General features: G+C 51.4%; 2 protein-coding genes across 2 annotated transcripts; both read right to left on the minus strand.

The window, feature by feature from the left end:
- Positions 1-2,134: 2,134 nt before the first annotated feature.
- LOC121593284 (facilitated trehalose transporter Tret1-like) lies at positions 2,135-7,132 on the minus strand. The gene is made up of 3 exons (XM_041915556.1): positions 6,304-7,132; positions 3,930-4,379; positions 2,135-3,856 (listed from the first exon to the last, which is right to left on the minus strand). Exons 1-3 carry the CDS (start codon positions 6,467-6,469, stop codon positions 2,802-2,804), a joined length of 1,671 nt encoding a protein of 556 aa, XP_041771490.1. The 5' UTR covers positions 6,470-7,132; the 3' UTR covers positions 2,135-2,801.
- A 6,436-nt stretch (positions 7,133-13,568) lies between these two features.
- Positions 13,569-16,301, minus strand: LOC121595462 (cuticle protein). The gene is made up of 2 exons (XM_041919472.1): positions 16,015-16,301; positions 13,569-15,791 (listed from the first exon to the last, which is right to left on the minus strand). Exons 1-2 carry the CDS (start codon positions 16,024-16,026, stop codon positions 14,739-14,741), a joined length of 1,065 nt encoding a protein of 354 aa, XP_041775406.1. The 5' UTR covers positions 16,027-16,301; the 3' UTR covers positions 13,569-14,738.
- Between the last annotated feature and the right edge of the window lie 3,708 nt (positions 16,302-20,009).

The raw sequence follows: 20,009 nt of genomic DNA on the forward strand, positions 1-20,009 counted from the left end.
AACACAGCAACAAGCTCGATCAAAGCTGTCGCTTGGGCCAGCGCCGGCTGGGTGGCGTAGCGTTTTGCTGCAGCCGTGCTGTAAGCGCCTGTAAGGTAGTCTATCCGCACGGCACGGTCAAGCGCGGTCAGGTCGCCCCTGAAACGCTTCACGCGACCACCAAGTAACGGGAGGCATATACGCACACAGAGCCACACACAAAAACAAGAGATAGTGAGAAACATTAAATTAAATTTTCCGACACGGCAAACTAACACTCCCTGTCACCTCTTCTAAGCACAAACTTTTATACATATACATACATATACATATATATATATATATATATATATATATATACACCGATACACACCGAGTTTACACTCATTCACCGGTACCCAGCTAAAGCAGAAGAGGAGGAATGAAAAACGAGTACAATATGCGCCTACTAATTGTTGTTTCTTGTTGTCTAGTTGATCTTCTTGTCGTGTCGTACATGCATCAAATGCAACTTCCCAAACTGAGCTGGCCCAGCCTCCCGTTTCGTGCTGGCCTTTAAACAATGAAGCATGAATCGGCGAAAGCGCGTTGTGTAACGCACCAGGCACCGCAGCGGCAGCTGGACTTCCCCTTTCGCTGTCTAGTTGCGGAGATCGATGAAGATGAAGAGACGATGGATGCTTAAAAAACGGGAAATGGCGAGCGATGGGGTCAAAATTTAAGAGAAAAACGCACCGCAAAATGGCATATCTCCGCTGCTCGCAGCGGTGGCGGGCGTAGGTTTATTTATGGAAACATTTATTATCGTTACATGCTCGTTAGCTCCGGTGAGCCAATGCTAGGGTATAAACATGCTTCCAGGTATGGAGCGAAACAGGGCCGGGCTGATGCAAAGGTGGCTCTGCCGGGCTCAGCGCACGCGCGCGCAGGATGCAAAACGCTTCGCTCCAGACGGTTACGTCTTGTTACGTTACGTTACGTTACGTGTGGTTAGGGTGTAAGATGGAAGATTCCGTTCGGCTGCAAAGGGCAGTTCAGTGGAACCGACCGTGTCAGCGAAACACCTGTTAAACAAATGTAAATGTAGCACAATTCCACAAAAAAAATAAAATAAAAAAATAAAACCAAACAAATGTAACAGGGAAAAACAACCCAAAAAAACCCCAAAACAGCCAACAGACAACATTTATCAAAAACAATTAAAGTGTGTGAAGGAAAAGCCCACAACGTACGAAAATGCATTCCACCTGCGGGAAAAGAAAACAAAGCAAATGAATTGCTAGCAACAGTAGACGGTAAGAGTTTGAAGACAGGTGGGTGATGGAGAAATGGAAACAAAAAAAAAACAATACAGTAAGAGAGACAGTGAGCAAACAGAAAATGCAGAAAACCAAAAAACACGAATATAGCAAGGTATGTTTTATGTTTTAAATGATGCAAACCAAATGAAAAAGGGTGAAAAATATAGATTATAGAAAAAGAGATTCGTAATAAACCACCATAAGAAAAAAAAATGAGCCACATAAGTGAAATCATTAAAAGCATTGAAATATAATCATAACAATGTTTTGTTTTTCTTTCATAGTCAAACATCATGCGATCCTTGCAATGTCATGGGGAGCTAGGCTAGCGGCAATAGGGGAGACTTACTGTCCAATTCTTTGTCTTCAGATTCTGAACAGGGGAAAGGTTTCCACATACCACACAATCTTCATCTCTTTCAAACTAAAAAATTAAAAAAAAAAAACAAGAAAACTGCACACATTTCCGTCACTAAGGTTTCCTCCTCTTCCCATTGCATTGAATGGGAAGCTAAAAAAGGCTACAAATAGACTCACACAGAGAAACATACACACAACAATAAAAAACAGAAATAAAACAAACTGAAAACATAAAAGCAAAGCATCACAATCATGGGGTAATGGGGAAGAAAGGAATGCAGAAAAGCATAAACATAATGCAACATAATGCAGTGACAGAGGAAAAGAAGAAGAGATAGAAAAAAATCAGACTCATACTCATGTGCAAACAAACGAATACAACCAGAAAAACAAAACAGCAGTGTAACGGGGAAGGAAGAAACGAAAACAAATGGCAAAAAGAAAAACATTCCAATAAATCACAGATAAATAGATTCAATTTGTTCAAACATATGTATATGAAACCTCCCGGGTGTGTGCGTTATTATTATTTTTTTGTTTCTTCTTTATTCTATCCCCTGCCCTTGCCTTCTTCTATAAATATAAGAACCCCTTCTAGCCTCACTGGTATACGTTCTAGCACATTACACACTACTTATCAACCGATTACAATATCAAAGCCCGCTCGTCGTACTCTACTGCAAGTGTAACACTAATTCCGCTTCTCGCTCTCCGCTTTCGCTCGAGCGTCTTATCTGCTACTGCGCCATGTTCGATTGGTCGCAATCGTGCCTCCAACGTTCTTTAATTAGAAAGAAAGTCGCTCCCCTCTCGCTTATCGTTCGCGTCCACGCCAACCACGGCCGCTAATGAAGCGACGGCGCCGAATGGTGCCCAATGTGTGTGTGTGTGTATGTGTGTAAGTGTGTGTGTGTAAGTAAAGAGTAATTTTGTCATGGTCACAAAAGCAGAGCACACACACACACACACACGCCAACCAAAGGCCAACCAAGCAAAAGTAAGTAGAAGCCCATTTTTCGGCCCTCCTTCTAGAGTTCGCTGGCAGGCCGGGCTCGTGACACCGCGTTATCAGCAGAGCGCTGCTAAGGTTTGATCAGTCTTTTTCTTCCCCATTTCCCTGCCCCCCCCCCCCTTTCCCCATCTAGGGGCCATTCCAGTCGCTCACACCAGTTCCGGTCCTCTGATGACCTCGCCGGGCGTCCGTTTTCCCGCGTAGCTGTAGTGCTGCGGTGCATCCCCGCTCTGGTCGGTGGTGGAGGAGCAGGGCCAGCAGGCCGTGACCGCCGGCGACGCGCTGGACCCGGTCGAGCAGACGGAGGAAGTCATCGAGCTGGGGCTGGTCCCGCCGGCCAGCGCTTTGTGGGCGTACTCGTCCTGGGCGGGCAGACAGAGCAGCACCAGCCCGGCGGCAGACAGGGCGACCAGCGCCACGTTCCACAGCACCCAGCCGAGCCCGATGGTGCGCAGCAGCACGGGCAGTAGCCGCACGCCGAGATAGACCGCGCCCCAGCCGATGGCCGTGGCGGCCGTGCGCAGTGCCAGCAGGTTCTCGTCCGCCACCTCGGCGGCTAGCAGCGTCCCGGGCAGCCGGTAGAAGCCAACCGCGTACGCGACGAACATCAGCGCGAAGCAGTAGAAGGGCCACTCGCTCGGGAGCTCCGTCAGGTCCAGGTTGCGGGTTCGCCGCTCGTGGCAGTGCCAGCCGAGCGCGAGCGTGGCCAGCGCGATGAGCATCGCGCTGAGCACCAGGACGGGCCGCTGCTGGAGCTGACTCGCGTGCAGGTAGCGGCTGAGCGGTACGGCAAGGGTAAACAGCGCCACCAGCAGTGTGGCGACTCGCTCGGGTGACTGCACCTGCTCACCCGCCAGCTCGACCAGCCCGGCCAGATAAAACAGCATGGGCAGCACGCCCAGGAACGCTTGCAGCGCAAACAGAGCGAGCAGGGGCACGAGCAGCGTAAAGTTCGCCTGACGCACCAGCGCCTCCACCAGGCCCGGGCCGGGCTGCTGCCAGCGGGCGAGACACTCTTGCAGCGCTGGCTGGGCGGCCGGTTCGTGCGTGCGCTGCAGGATGGCGGCCGCTTGCGCTACACGCCCGTTGGCGCACAAAAAGCGGGCCGAATCGGGCAGAAACAGCAACCCGACAAAGGCGAACGTTGGCAGAGCGCCCCAAACTAAAGCGCTTACCGTTGGGTCAGCCGGAAGCGGGAGCAGGTCTGAAACAGACAAAGAGTCAATGGTCAAAGCAACATCTCCACAGCCGAAAGGAAAGGTCCGCGAGACACTTACCGGCGGCGAAGCGGAGCAGCACACCGAGCGGAAAGGCGGTGGCGAGGATTTCATTGAGCGGTGGTCGGTGCGGACCGTTGCTGCCCGTTGCCGACCCGAACTCGTCCACGTACGACGGCACGAGCGTGAAGGCGATGCCGGCCGCTATTCCGGCCAGGATGCGGGCGGCGCTGGCACTCCAGAAGGTGAGACCGTACGCTTCCAGCGTGCTGGAGCCGATCGCGAGCAGGGACGCGGTCAGCAGGAAGGCTTTGGTGCCGATCCAGTGGTAGCAGCGGTGGACGACACAAGCCGTCACGGTGATGATGATGGCCGGTGTGGCCGCCAGCGAGATGCTCCAGTTGTCTAGCAGCGGTAGGGCGAGCGGTTCGGCCCCAGGGCCGTTCGAGCGGCGGAAGGTGCCACTGCTCCAACCCACCATCGTGCCGGCGGTGACGTACAGCAGGGAAACTGGAATTAAAGGTAAGCACAACATTACTATCGGTTTAACATTCATTGTAAAACTTTCCAAGCAACAAATTCTACTCGAAAAAATTGAGAAAAACATGGAACAGGACATAGGCAGGACCTGATAGTAGAGCATCAGCAATCAGGCCCTGATAGTAAAGTCTACAAGCGAATTGGGCAACGCTTCTTGCATCCAATTATACAAAAAGAAGATTAACGTTATTCAGTTGATTCTAACGAGCGAATAATCAATCTTGGAAGACCTTTTGATTTGTTTATTAATTAACAACAATGATAAAGTTAAAAATACACATTTCTATCCCCTAGTCAACAGATCTAGTTGAAATTACTACAGGAATAAGCGTTCCCGACTAACCTACTTCACGTGCCGTAAGTCTCGAGATAGCAAGGCATACATTCACACTGCTATTGATACAAACATAACCTCCTTGCGCAAAGGTTCAATGCAGAGGCCCCGTGTCGGTCACATGTAACCACCTAGCACTATCTAGAATCTTTCAGATTCCATCGACCATGCGCCCATTAGCGGCACAATTTCAACATCGAACGGCAAACGAGGTCACGCACCATTTCGGGGTAATCCCTCGGACCCGGGTGTGTGCATCGATGAAGGCACGTATCGACGGGGAAAGTTTATCAGCAAGGGGGCACAGTAACAGGTATGTGTACATTGACCAGGAACTTCTTGCGCCAGAGCTCGGTGGTGGACTCATATTTCGTGCTACAACCTTCATTGACTACTTCCTTATGGTCCAGTACAGATCTACAGAAGAGGGTACAGGCTCCCTTCCTTATCGAAAAGATCTATTGACAGATATGAGCGGCACACAAACAGTAGATAGAATCATAGTTACAGACTTGCAGAGGGCTTACAGCACAGTGTACTCGTATTTCCACCTTTCCGGCCATTTGTTGTCAAACATAAACTATATCAACGTTTGTGAAAGTCCTTTACAGAGAATTTTAACATAAGGATAATTATTGGAATGCTTGTAGGAAAAGTAGTCGAGAGATTAATTTCTTCTTCTTCTTCTTTGGCACAACAACCGCTGTCGGTCAAGGCCTGCCTGTACCCACTAGTGAAGTGAGATTGGCTTTCAGTATTACCATAGCAGGATAGTCAGTCCTACGTATGGGGGCACGGTCTATTCGGGACTTGAACCCATGACGGGCATGTAGTTAAGTCGTACGAGTTGACGACTGTACCACCAGACCGGCCCCGAGAGATTAATTTACCTCTTGTTTATCCTAGAGACCTGTTTACAGATACCTGTTTTAGATGGATAAGCATGTAGGTAGAATCTTGGAGATTCCTATTCATATGCGTACAAACTTACAGCTTACACTGTACATTGTGTACGTAAAGCGATGCAGAAGAGCAACCCAGATGTCCAGGAACTTTATGGCTTCGGCAGTGGAGCGATATTTTCAATCTCTACTCTATTTGATTCCAAAAAAATTAACTCTGTCAGCAAACGTGTGAGCCCTAAACGGCCTTCCAAACTTTTGACTCTCTTCTATATCCGAACGATTTGTTTACAAATTCGAGAGATACTCTGTCAATATGGTCTTTGGAACAGAATCTTTTGGAAACTAATAAACAAACAGTGTCTGCCAAGTGTCTGCTGTTGAAGTTTGAGGTAGAATTAAAGTTTGAACTACTAGTAGGAAGCAGCTTTACATTATATCACAGAATCCCACCATGCATAGTAACAGATTGCAACAGAGCTCAAGAATACTCAAAAGTAGAGCTATTATAGTGTGAGGACCTTATCACAATAGTTCCGGAATATAATTTGAGTTCAACATGATTGCATTTATTTTGTTTTTGAAGTCCCTGACGCCTTGAGTTACAGTGTAATGTTCTTTTTGTCTGTCCCCACATAAGCCTAACCGACACACTTACCGACCAAGGTGTACAGAATGGACGTCCATCGTTCGTCGAGCAGTGGTTTGCGCATTTTGTCCGAATTTCCGCTGTCGACGCTGCTGTTGCTGGCACTGCTGCTTTGATTGCTGATGATGCGGCGGGACGAGTTCTGGGGCTGTATCTTACCCACCTCCCGAGCCATAACTTTAAGCACTTGCTCACACACACACACTCACACAGTTACACACTCAAAAATGCACTCCAAAAGTTCGATATTTCTGCGCCTCAAAATACTCTAACTTCCGCTTCTTTCTCGCACGCCCGAGTTGTAATGAATTCCGGTGAAACTTACTGGCTGATCGGTGGCAATGCTGCAACTTCACGCAGGTTGAATCCCCTTGGCACGATTCCCTTCCCGTACGGAGGCAGGCACGTCTGCAACGCTGAACTGAACCAGCGGCACGCTGCAGCAAGAATGCCGGTCCCGAATCGTTCGTACGTACAGGGAAGGTTATCGCGGGCCGCGAGTTCCTGGTCCCGCCGCTCACACACCCTTCTGCGCCGCTAGGAGATGGTTAGGAAAGTCCGGCCCACCCGCCCGATAACCAGATCGTTTGAAACGGTGCCGTGGTTCTAAGGGCAGTGGTTCGTTTTCTTTTTCGGCCGCTACTCGCTGGTGATAAGGCCCGGGTAGGCCCAATGTATTGCCCGTAGACGCCACCGGCGCTGACCCAGCGCACAGTACAGTTCTCGCATCTTCGGATCACGCGTTCGGCTGCTGGAGCGGGGGCGGGCGGGATGAGAAGTGCGGCTGGCTGACAGCTGTCAATAATACATTATTTAGTTGAATTATGCAGTTCGAGGCGCGCGCTGCTATAACACGAAAAAATCCGTCCCTCGCCATTCGGGTGGGCTTTTTCGAGAGGGGGTACGCGGGAATCTTCCGGGGGGGGGGGGGGGGTGACAGAGCACATGATGCAACCCCCTCCCCACGCGCTCCGATTAGAGTTCTAGGGCGGGGAAGCTCCAGAACAAACTGACAGCGGAGCCGAGAGCGTTCCGATTTCTTATCGCGCCGGACGGAGAGGATCTTACGCTCGGGTGACGGTGTTTTTGGTGTGTACCCGCTCCTCCGCACGGTGACGTAGAAGCATGTGGGAGTGCGTGCGGTGGGGGTGATCTGACGGGGCACACTAGCATCGTACGATGTTCTGACCAATCCGTGACTGCCTACTGATCGGCGACCTTCGGGCAGTGCCAGCCCGCACTAGGCTGGGCTAGTCATCCGAATCCGCGATTTCCGTCGTTTGCTATACACAACAACAACAAAACAACGCAAACAAAACGGTCGCCGCGGCGTTTAGCGTCGCACTGGCACTGGCTTTGGCTGCCGATTCTTGTTTTAGAACGGAAAGGTTAGCCCGGCGGGTCAGCAAACAACGCTCGAACCTGATCGCAACATGTGATCCGAACGCGGACAGCATGCAGGACGCGAGCGTGATTAGGCACACGGCCGGTTGGTTGGTCAATGTTTTTGTTTGCTTCTGTGCGTCGGGAGGGGCAAAACTTCTAACGGCCGCGCACCGGCATGTTTATCCGCCCGCGTACCGGCCCGCTGCCGCGTTTGCTGGCGTGCTTGCCGAGCCTGCCCAGCGGCCTACCGATAAGGGTTTGTGCGAGGGGCGATAAAAATGGGCTGTTTGACAACTCACGGACATGGTTTACACAGTGGTGGTGCCTGGCGGCGAACGTGCGCGTAACAGAGGATGCATTAAACAAACATTAATTAGGTGTCGGAAACGGGAGGGAAAGATTAACGGGCTTTGACGTGACGGTCGGATGTCCCGCGCAGTGCGGAGTGCGTTATATATGCGTTCCCGATGCACTGTGCGTTCCCCAGTTTGAGTGACCTGGAATTCGGAAAAATGGATTCCCAAATCATTCGAGAGCTCTGTGACGACACCCGCTGAGTCGTATGATCTTGCTTGTGAGTTTGATGATTGCGAAGCTATACAAACATGCTCATATTACAACATTGCCATTCCCTGTACGCAAATGACGCATCCCGCCGGGCGCATATGAATGAACGCTGACGACACTATTTGTTTTTGCAGCTTCAAGTTCTAATGCGCACTAGCCATCCTTGCCAACGTGCTGTATTCATGGCTGTTCATTTCATTGTAACGAAAACAGTAAGCAAGATTGAGTAAGTGTGGGATTTGTAATGGAATTATTTTCCATTTCAATTCAAATTATGCAATATGTAAATGAATTATAAGGAAGTAAGCTATAGTGCAAAGATTAACCTATTTGACAAATATTGGACTGCATGAATGATCTACTCGAACGAGCTTTGTATTGAATCGTGTAATGAACTACGGCAATGCCCTCCAGTAGCTCTCACTTGATTCCTAACTCTGCTGGTAGTAGGCAGTTTCGAGTTAGCCTCTAGCCAACTAGTGCCTCTAAGCCAACTAATATCAAGGCTGTTTACTAAAGTATTGTGCGGTCAGTAGTGGACTATGTTAGTGTGGTATGAAAGTCGATATCTCAGCACCTTTCAGACCGCATTGAGTCCATATAACGCAGACTCACCCGCTATGCTGGGTGTCTGCTCCCGTGAGTTCCACGTAGCACAACAAATGTTCGTTGAAGATATATTAACAGGAAACATCGACAGCTCTTTCACGCCTCTGCTGTCTTTGTGGACGGCCTAAAAAGACTTTACGGGCTGGGTCGTCCGTTTCCATGCGTACAACATTGCCAGCTCACTGGAGACTGGCGAGCTTGATACCTCTTTCTTGAGAGCATCTTTTTCTTGAACGCGCCTAAGAGGGTTTCGTCAGATTTGGACATTGTCCATGTCTCAGAGACGTATGTGAGTACCGGTACTATATAGGTGCTATATAGTCCCAGTTTATAGTCCGTCTCGACAGGTTATTTGAGGTGAACTCATTAGTCAATACTCCCGTGACTTGAATTATATGTTCCAACGGCTACACTACGCCAACGTCCCCTGCTTAATATAGTGCGCAGAAGAACAACCGATGACTTATCCAACTCCATAACTTCTACTCTCGAAAAAAAAAATAATAATAATAATAATACTATAATAACAACAATAAAATTATAATGTCTCCTGTAAGAGAAATTTTAAACTCTTGCAAATCATACTAGTAAATGCGTTTGGCTTGATTAGGAAAGAGAACACTCTATAACACACTTAAACACAGAGTGTCATGGGTATGGAAAGTAAATGCGAGGCAAGTAATCAGACCACAAACCCATGTTCTAGAAACCAGAATGCAGAACGCAAGTCTTGTCTCAACGGAACGTAAATTGCGAAATTGCGACTATTCTCGCGACATAAACCCCCCAAACTCGCCCCTCTCGCCAACATGTACCCAACAAACTTTATTGTGTCACAGCATCCATACTACACTTCATGATTACAGTATCAATCTATCAATGCAAAACAGCTTAATGCGCCTGTAATGACACAAACGCACACGCACAGAGATCCCCTTTCTAAGCACTGTACCCTCCGTCAGCGTTTGATGAATCATGCCCACCATCTAATGGAGCTGTCACGGTTAATCTGTGCCGTGTTATCGGACACACATTCGCATCGGCGGCTGCCAACGCTACGCACTCGCGAGGTTTCGTGCGTTGCCCGGGGGAACATCTCGCGAGCTTTAAAAGTATGTAAAATAGCTGTATTGACAGCACTCCCCATTGTCACCGGATCCCACCGGGAGCTCATATATCCTTTTCGGTGCAGCAGCAACAGCAGCGACGAACAAACAAAAAAAGTCACACGAAAACAATATTGAGTGGTAGCATACGAACCATTTCCCCCGAACGGTGTACAGTTTTCCAGCTCATTTCCTTCCGATTTTCCTCCTCCCAAGCTCGCTTAGACGTCCCAACCGTTGGGAACAATTTGCATTCATGCCAATCTCCAGTTTGGACGGCCTGTTCTACACGCTAGCGTTCACTCCCACTCCCGCGATGACAGTGATTATGGCGATCAATCCATCCAGCTGTCAGTTCGCCACTCCGGAAGCGCAACACCTGCCTCGGTGTGTGTGTGTGTGTGCGTGTGTGTGTGGTGCAAACGAGAGGACCATAAACCTTCATGTCGACGCTTAATAGCGTCGAAACAATGGTACGCTGGAATGGGATGAGCGATTAGAGTGTTGCCTTGGCAGCTAGCTGTTGCTCAAGCACTCGCCCCCGGAACCGGAAGCGAAAGCTCAGTGGCTCAGAGGCTCAAGTGTGTGTGTGTGTGTGTGTGTGCTAGTAATTTGTCGTGCACAGCACTGACAGCATGCTACTGCTGCGTGTGCGGCACGGTCAATGGGCAGCGAGCACGAGGAACGGCCGGCACTATTCAATTGCATTTAAGCTGCAAGCGAGCAGAAATCTATTTTTAACCACCAAACCACCCTTGTCGGTACCGGCGGTCTGGTGCGTCCCTGTGACTGTGTCCGTGTGTGGTTTGATTAGATTGCGAGGCGCTATCTATGCGGCTGGGTTGCACAAGGAAACGGATGCAACGACGGAGCACACGATGAATTCGCAGCATCCCAAACAGCCGGCTTTGTAGCTGGTGTAAGCCGGTCAGAAACGCTTCACTGATCGGTGAAAACGCTTGGAGGTAAGCAAGCGCCTGGCACGGTATGCAACACGCATCGCACTACCTGAACTGGACCAGCATTACCGGCCCGCGTGCGCTTGCGCTCACCAACGCGTGTACGAACGATTGGCAAAATTGAGTTTGCCGCTCCAAAACACCACCCGGGAAACCACCCCCCATCCACATGTGTGTGTGTGTGTGTGTGTGTGTGTGTGGTGTGTGTGTGTGTGTGTGTGTGTGTGTGTGTGGTGTGTGTGTGTGTGTGTGTGTGTGTGTATGTGTGTGTCGCCAACGAAACGGCACTCACCTCTCGACTGGTCGAGCAAACACGCATCGCCATGCGAAGGCGCCCGGTACGCGGCTGACGGTGACGCGGGTTTTGAGCCATGATTAAGAGCTCGTACCCGGGGATCGAGGGTCCTGGGTCGACCCACTGCTCGGCACTACACACCCGAACCGAACAATGGCTCGTACACACCGCCTTCCACCCCAAGGGCACAATCTGCCCAACAGCCCTAGTGTCCTCGCCCCGGGTATATCTCTGTCAGTGTCATCGACAAACGGAAACCGATTAAACCGCAAAGCCAACTCATGATGTGTGACGATATGTGTGTGTGTCCATATCTCTGGGTGTGTAATGTGTCATCTCCGAAATTAGCTGGAACATGTTTCGGACAACGGGCTCCATCGGGGCCTTTGTACATCGGAGCGAGAGCGGAGGAAGGATGGTAGCGACAGTGGTGTGGGAGTTAGTACATATGTATGAAGCAAAACCCGGACCGCACCCCTCGCCTCGGTCGGGCTCGGTCATTCGGTTTTATCAGTCCGACAGTTGTCGGCCGAGAGTTGGACAATTTATTAGAATGATATCGAATTTCACTTTTCTCCGGCCAAGTGTTCTCGGGCAACTCGGCCGCACCGGTGCTGGGAACAACCGGTGAGCGGCTGGCTCGCAGGGAAGGGGAAGTAAACGGCGAAGAGTTCACTGGAGTCGGTCGGATGTCTCATGCGGAAGAAGAATGTTATGTCAACTGCAGGCAAATCCAATGTCTGCGCCCCTCCGTGCCCACTCGCTCGCACTGATGAGGGTTTGAGGGTCTGCACAGTACCACCACAGCGGGAACAGGTGGAAGGAGTTTGGTGGCCTGCTGGCAGTGTGGTTCCTTTTTCCCTACTGCTCGTTGAGTGCATGTTTTTTTCTTTATCCTCCTGCTCCAGTGGTTAACAATGTGCGGTCCTGGCAGCCGTATGTAGATTGGTGGATTACGGCGCTGAATCCCAAAACGATTCCCTTTCGAGCCACTGGAAATGCAGGAACGTGCTCATGAATGGGACAGCCATTTAAAGACAAGAATAAGGAATAAGTCGCCAGACTAGTGCCTAGTTTTCGGCAAAACAGGCAAGTAACGATGAAGAATTCTGAACGAAAACAGCAACCAGTAGGAACTAGAGCTGTATGAAGAAACCATGTGTGAAAACCATGACCAGGAAGACCCATGGAAAAGAGGACGAAATGTGACGGGTAGTATGCGGCTCCATTTACAAGCTTGGGTAGTCAGAACCTAACATAAGGAACTAGGCTTCCATGTGAGTGTTTGTATGGGAAATGTGCGTTTCACATATTCATACGTGTGAAATAATCAACCAACATCAAAATTAATCTCAAACAGGGGTCCATCCATGAATTACGGTACGCATACTATAGGGTGGAGGAGAAACTTTGTAGCGTTAAAATTTGTTCCAAAGCGGTTTCGTAATCTTGCTCTCTATCTCTATCTCTCTCTCTCCCCTCTCTCTCGCTCTCTCTCTCTCTCTCTCTCTCTCGCTGTATATATATCTATCTCTCTATCTGTCTCTCTCTCTTTCTCTCTCCCTTTATCTCTCTCTTTCTATCTATCTCTCTATCTGTTTCTCTCTCTTTCTCTTTCTCTCTCTATCTCTCTCTATCTCTCTATATCCCTCTCTCTTTCACTCTTTATCTCTCTCTCTCTCTTTTGAAACTGATTGAATATTGTAGTAAGCACGATTCCCCTTATAAAAATCTGTGGAATTCGCAGATCCCCCTTGTCCACGGAGCTAATCCGCAGATCCACCGAGCTAACTGTTGCAGTGTGGCTCTTCCCAAATGCTTCTATGAAATTTGGCTCTTTTTTCCCGGCCGCGCCGTTTGCCGACCACTGAACCGACGAAAACTTACCGAACATGTGTTCACTTTTGTGTGCGAGAAAGTTATAGGAAGGGAGAGGGTATCCTGTGTTCAGGAAGCACAATCCAAAGGCCTCCCACGTGCTGAAAGGCTCGCCGGAATGTTCCCCAAAAACCAAGTTGGGCATGGCCTTGCGGGGCTCACCCCCCCGGAGAACTTTGCCCGGAAAAGTTCAACCTCGGCAGGTTCCCAAAACTGTCAACGACCCTGCGGGAAGTGCCATCGTAGTTACGTGTGCCGCTGGTGGTAGCCCATGCAACATGCAGGAAATGAAGCGCGCTCAATCAAACATGTTCATGATGTGAACACATTGCAGAGCTACCACCGCTCGCCGGTCGCTCCAGCAAAGATAGCACGATTATGTCACGACTGGATAGGCTGCGCATTGCAACAAACAAGTCAAGCAAATCAAACCACACACACACACACGCACACACACAGCAACACAAGTCTTACTTCATTTGATTTCATTTATTATAGCAAATCGGTTCGTCGCTTGATGTTTTTTTTGCCTTTTTTTTCTTGGTCAAGTTCGTAACGCATTTCACGTAGTGGGGGGAGGAGGGGGAGAAATCGCGGGCAAATGGGGTGCTTGATGGAAGGAGAGGGGGGGAGTGTAAGCCGGGCCGGAGCTGGTGAAGACATTATTTTACATGCACCCGGCTCACGGGCTCACCCCTCCTGGCCCTTCCCACCCCAGTGCCCTGTTCACTATGCATGAACGTAGGCGCATGCTTGCTTTTTTGTTGTTGCGTGTTTGTTTACATTTGTGCCATGTCGATAACATCGGACCCTCCTTCCCATTTTCGCTTGGAAGGTGCTTGGTGTTACGTTTCGGGCAGGCTCTGCAGCGACGGCCCATCCCGCCCATTTGGCGTTGGAATGCGGACGACCCGACGGGCTGCAGCTTCACCCGCCGTTCCGGACATTGGGGTTTGCAGCGCGAGCGCGAGTAGGAGTCCTTTTTTTCCTTCCCCGGTTTGGGTTTGGTTGGGCAAAAAGGAGCCGGAACGGGGCCCGCTGTTGTTGAGGCAGCTGTTGCTGTTGCCGCAGCCGTGGCAGGTGCGGGATGGGCAGCTGGGGCGGCGATCCATCCATTTCCTCTTCGTTGCACCTTCCCGCAGGCAGTACGGCTATTCCCTTGGCGCAATGGCGTGGAAAACTCCGTGCCCTGGAAGGTGGGACAATCCCTCGGGTTGCAGTGTGGATGGTGGATGCACTCAAAATGGTAACTAGCTGGTTGGTGGGATGGATCGCCGAACTGATCTTGGGCTGGTGGTGGCCTGCGGCAGGTGACCTTCCGAAATTAGCGCTAATCCTTCGCGGGGAGGGAGCGAGCCGTCGGTGTTCCGGTTGGCCAGAAGCGATGGAAAAGCAAACGGCAGCGATGCAGTGTTTAGCGGGAAGGCGGGGGGGGACGGGGGTTGAGTAATACTGGAAGACGAGGGGAGGGGGAGGCGTTTCGAGTGACGTCACAGCACGGCGAGCCGTGCAGTCGCAACGGATTCGATTCGGGAGCATTCGAGTATTTGGTTCGAGTATTGGTAGGTTAGCTTATATACGTGTGTGTGTGTTTGAGAGAAACAGAGACAGAGTGAGACAGTTGGTCGAAGCGTGTGGGTTGGTTTAGTAGTGGTTGTCCCATCGGCCATCGTAGCTACCGTCGTCCTCGTGGCCGGCCGGAGCCCAGGAGGCTCCGTGGCCGGCGCGGGCACTGGCCTCAGCGAGGGCGGCGTAGTGCGCCGCCTTGGCGTGCTGCACCTCGGGCGTCTCGACCGGCACGCCGTTGTGGATGACCGGGATGTGCTGCGGGTAGTAGGAGTGGGCATGGGCCGGCGCGTATCCCTGGGCCTTGGCGACGGCGGCAAAGTGGGCCGCCTTGGCGTGCTGCACCTCCGGCGTCTCGACCGGCACGCCGTTCTTGATGACCGGGACGTGCTGCGGGTAGTGCGCGGCATGGACGGCGTGGTGCGTGTGGGCGACGGTGCTTACCGGCGCGACGGCATGGTGGTTGGCGCGGGCGGCGGCATGCGCGGCCAGATGGGCGGCCTTGGCGTGCTGCACCTCGGGCGTGTCTGGGACGGGACCGGCCGGGGCGTACGCGTGTCCGAGGGCCTTAGCGTGGGCGGCCGCGTGCTCTGCCTTGGCGTGCGCCACCTCGGGCGTATCGAGCGGGACGCCGTTGTGGCCGAGGACGACCGGGGCGGCGGCCGCGTACGTCCACGGGCCGTACAGCGAGCGCTTGTGCAGGCGGGCCTTGGCGGCGGCATGGGCCGCGAAGTGCGCTGCCTTGGCGGCCTGCACCTCGGGCGTCTCGAGCGGGGCACCGTTGTGGCCGAGCACCACCGGGGCGTAGGCGTACGCGTTCCAGGCCGGCACCGGGACGGCGTGCGGCGCCGGGCCCTTCGGCAGGTTCGTGCCCGACACCTGGAATCCGTGGATCGGGTCCGCCGTGTACTTCACGCTCTGGACGTGGCCGTTCGCGTCGACGTACGAGTAGCCGCCGTGCGTGATGCCGTGCGCATCCTTCGTTTCGTGCTTCTGCGAGTTCGGCTCGGCGTAGCCGTACGAGTAGCCGCCGATACCGTCGTGCGCCTGGTACTGCGACGAGAGCGCCACGCCGAGGTACGAGCCGGAAGCCGCGGCCGAAGCCAGCAGCAGCACGGCAGATCCCAGAACCTGCGGCGGAAAGGAAGAGACAGAGAGAGAGAGAGGAAACACGGGCCAATCAGTCACTATCCCAGGCAGGGGGTGGGGGTGGTGGTTGAGTGTTGCAGAGGTGGAGGGCCAGCTCCGTGGAGGTGCAGCTTCCGGCAGGCCGGGAAGTCGGTTGATTGAAGAGCGGTTCGGTGGAAGAGCGGCCACCTCCCGGAGCTAGCCTCTTCCCCTGCTTGCTACTTACGAAAGCCTTCATTGTGATTGACTCCTCACAAAGATCACTCTAACAATGCACTGCACACACACACACTAACGCTCACACACACACAAACACTGCTTGTCTTTGATCGCTTCCGGTCGGACACTTCCCCGGACACTTGTTGCGTTGGTTGCTTTTTTTCTTTCGCTGTTTGCAGGCGGAAATGACGTCGAACGTCTGTCACTTGGAGCTAGTCGCTTTCTTTTGAGTGCTGAAACCTCCTAGGAGCGTAGGACTCTAGGACTGTTTGCGGACTGTGCCTCAACAATGCGTCGGGACCGGGTTTTATAGTCGAACGGTGGCGTTCGGGCAATCCGAAAGGCGAGCTCAAGAGAGCGCTCGCCCGCAGAACACCAACCAACCGACACAGAGCGAGAGAGCGAAAGAGCGAGAGAGAAGAGCGGCCCTCCCTCCGTAAGCCAAACGCGCACTCGCCTGTAACGCCGGTGTGTCGGTTCCGCTCACTCCAGGCTAGCACTCCGTTCTGCCGTGCTGGAGTTCCTCTCCAACGCGCGCGCTTCCCGGTAGTGCAATAGCATCTGGAAGGGGGTTGGGGTGGGCCGGGGCGGGGGGTGAAGAGGGTGTGTTGAGTTGGCCAGCCTACCATTACTCCCTAATCTTGATGCCAACCGACGGCGAAGGGCTGCGCTGCGAGTGTGCGTGAGGAACGGCATCGATCGAGGCGTATTGGTTTTGGTGCGATTTTTAGGTTCGCTCGTACGTACTGCACCAGTTGCGCCATGTGCTCGGACCACGGCGGAGGTTCGGTCGCCTGTTCGCCTTCCGAGAAATGGCCACGACCATGAGAGTGAGTGAAAGAGAGAAGGAGAGAGAGAGAGCGATTGGGGGAGAGTGCTGAAAATGAGCGCTGTTTTGGTGGTAAAAGGGAAAACATGGGCCACAGGCCGTGCCGTCCCGCTCGCACTTAAGGGATCGCAAAATTATGGAACTAATGCAGGTGCCAGTGCCCCCAACCTCCCACAATCCACTCCTTTTTTCTCCCTCTTTCAAGAAAAGTTAGGCTGTGTTCAGCGTCGTCGCCGACACGGAAGGCAAGATCGGTCTTGTCGGGAGGACGCCAACGACAGTAGAGGGCCCCTGTGAGAGTGCATCGGAAGAGGGAGGTGTATCGGGAGCTCGCAATCTCACACGCCAGAAAAGCGGCGATCAAAACGGGTGCCGCAAGCAGGAAGGGAAAAGAATTCGAAAGAATTTGAAAGCTTCGAAAACGGCACGCAGCTCCAGAAGTTCGGACCTCGCCTTGGGTTGGCTGGAAGACGCTGTGTGGTGTGGTTTGTGGGGCATAGTAACACGGCTCCCTGGGGCCAGGGAGGAATACCAGCCGGTGCAGAACGGAGCGTGTGTGTGTGTGTTGTTGGTGCATTCGCGGCAGTAATGAGAACGGGTCTGCGCCACTGCCCCGAAAGCGCAACGCAATCGAGTGTCAATAGGCAGGAACAGGGACAGGGACCCCCGAGGGTACGACGAATGGCTTTATTTAATGCAACGCTGCACCCCGTGTTCTCTCCCGCCTGCTCGGTTTCGGTTGCTGCCGGTGCCATTATGTGTGCATCGAATTATCCGGCCCATTCTTGGACGGCCTTTCGTCGCGTTGGCCAGGCAGTGGTGTATGCGGTACGGAATGCATCGCGCGGTGCACGGTGGGAATTGCAGCGCGCTGACAGCGATTTAGAAATAGAAAAATCGAGCGCGGGAAAGTAAAAGGGGAGTATTTTTTTTTAAGGCGAAGAATTGGATGATGTGTGGCTCTGTGCTGGGAGCTCCCAATGGCAGAATGTCAGGTAGGTTTGGTGTGTGGATGGGAGATGGTGTTACAGGATTAGGATTGATTCACAGTTTCTGAAAAGTGATCACAAGCAGTATGTAAAATTCGACCGAGTAAGAATTGATCTCTCGTCCTCGTGATGATGGTTTCTGCGCTACAGATGTCTGGAACTCGTGCATTCTTGAAGAATTGAGCAGTCGGTGAGACAGTTCTTCAATCTAGGCTTATAACTGCAGTGCAATCAACTGAAGATCTTTCTAAAATGTATGTCCAAGCACACGAACATGGAGATCAGAAATCATGAATATAATATTAACTGGACATGATTTGTCTAAACACTGGTTGAATGTAATGAGCAGTTTAAGGGCAGCGTGAAAAGTGCGGGAAGTAGTTGTAACCGGTAAATACCACATGTTATAGTAGAAGAAACAAGCATTACAGACGAAAGATTTAGAGCAAATTCGACGGACTACACGGGAATGATTATCAAAGAAATAATAACATCTATGTCCACTATTAGTGAAGGTCTGCGCTACATTAATCTATAATAACATACGATATCTTGTGGGGCCTTCATTGGTGGACAAGAATTATAAAAATAAATAAATAAATAAAATTCAATCAAGAGACGGATTAGTTGATTTTGATTTGATATTGTGATATTGAGACTTCAGAACCAAAAGAAGTACACATATAAGCTAAATTAACAATTGTGACTGTAGGACTATGAGTTAGTAGCACACGCCTAGAAGTCAAAAACCTAGTTGGATAGGTAATCATTTGAATGTATGCTGATATCCACTAAGAACATGAAGAAGAAGTTTTTTATCTGGGATCATATTCTCAAAACTTGACTTTTTGTTTTGGTTGATCAATGGATCTACCCAGAAATTTCTATAAGGTCGTTTATCCGAGTTGCCGAATAAGTTCTTGCCATCATCAACTTCTTGATATGTACGCTGAATATGGGTTTTTTATCGAGGAAGCTCTATTTTACTGAAGATAATTTGATCATGTAATCAGGAAGTCAGAATCCTTCATCCATCACGACGCATCTGCCTCTGCCTTCTCGCGTGCCCGGAACTCCCACGTGTTCTGCCACCCTGGTGTACATCGCGAACGCTGCAATTAGCAACTGGAGCAGCAGCAACACCGGTACTAGTCGTAATATTAAATAGTAGTAACAGCTATGCCGTAATTGACACTGCACTCATTTGATTGCGTACCCGCAATAAATCGCAACAGGTGAGTATGGAAATTGTGCGGCCCTCGCCGTGTGGCCTTGCTTTCGCTTTCGGTACGCGGAAACGCTCCCCGGCGATGCTGAATTGCCACCTTCGTTCCCATCACTCCGGCAGCTGCTGCGGCTGCTGCTCCAAACTAGCTCAACCTTGAGCCCATGACGAGCTCCTCCCCTCGAGTGCGAGAACCAGATTCCACCATCCATCGGGAGGTCCTCCTTATCATTTGCGGCGCATTGAAGACGCAGCGCCGGCCGCGGATGACGGACAGCCGAGGCGTGCACATTCCGCCAGGTGAGTACCATGCGTGTGGCAGAGGGCTGAGGCGGGCACCCTTACATGCTGGCTACTAGCTGTACTTTACGCGCTCAAACGTCACCCAGATGATCGTGGACGAGCGCGAGCATCTAGCGGATCACAAATCAACTTTGATCTCGTTTTCGCTTCCCCTTTCCATTCGCGGTGGAAACTGGTACGCAAGAAATCACCAGAAATTAATCAACCAGCAAACAAGTTCTTTATCCATCGGCGTGGTGGCCGTTATTGTCAGCAGCGTCATCGTCGTCATCGCGCGGTTCCCCTCGCATCTCCGCTCAAGGTGATACAGTTACTAATCAACCTTCTCCGTGTTCCTGCTTCGGCCGAGCTGAGATCTGCGATCTGCGCACAAGTTAGTGGAACGGATTCAATCTCTTTTTTATTGTTATTTCGTTCCAGCAATCGAAAACCGATCTATTAAAATGCGATGCAAGGGAGAGCGATAGTGGGGGACGAGCTGTATCCAAGTTGGAAGCGACTTGGAGGGCGCTGGTGAAACAGCACCTGCGTTAATTTGCTACCATCTCCTCCGTCCTTCCGAAGCCGATGCGTCAAGTTTAGCTGCACGCTCCGGGGATCGCTTTTTGGTGCATGTGTATGCTTTTTTTTTTGTTCGGTTATTCTTTCGTTCATTA

The sequence above is a fragment of the Anopheles merus genome, chromosome X (genome assembly GCF_017562075.2).
Source record: "Anopheles merus strain MAF chromosome X, AmerM5.1, whole genome shotgun sequence".
Lineage (NCBI taxonomy): Eukaryota > Metazoa > Arthropoda > Insecta > Diptera > Culicidae > Anopheles > Anopheles merus.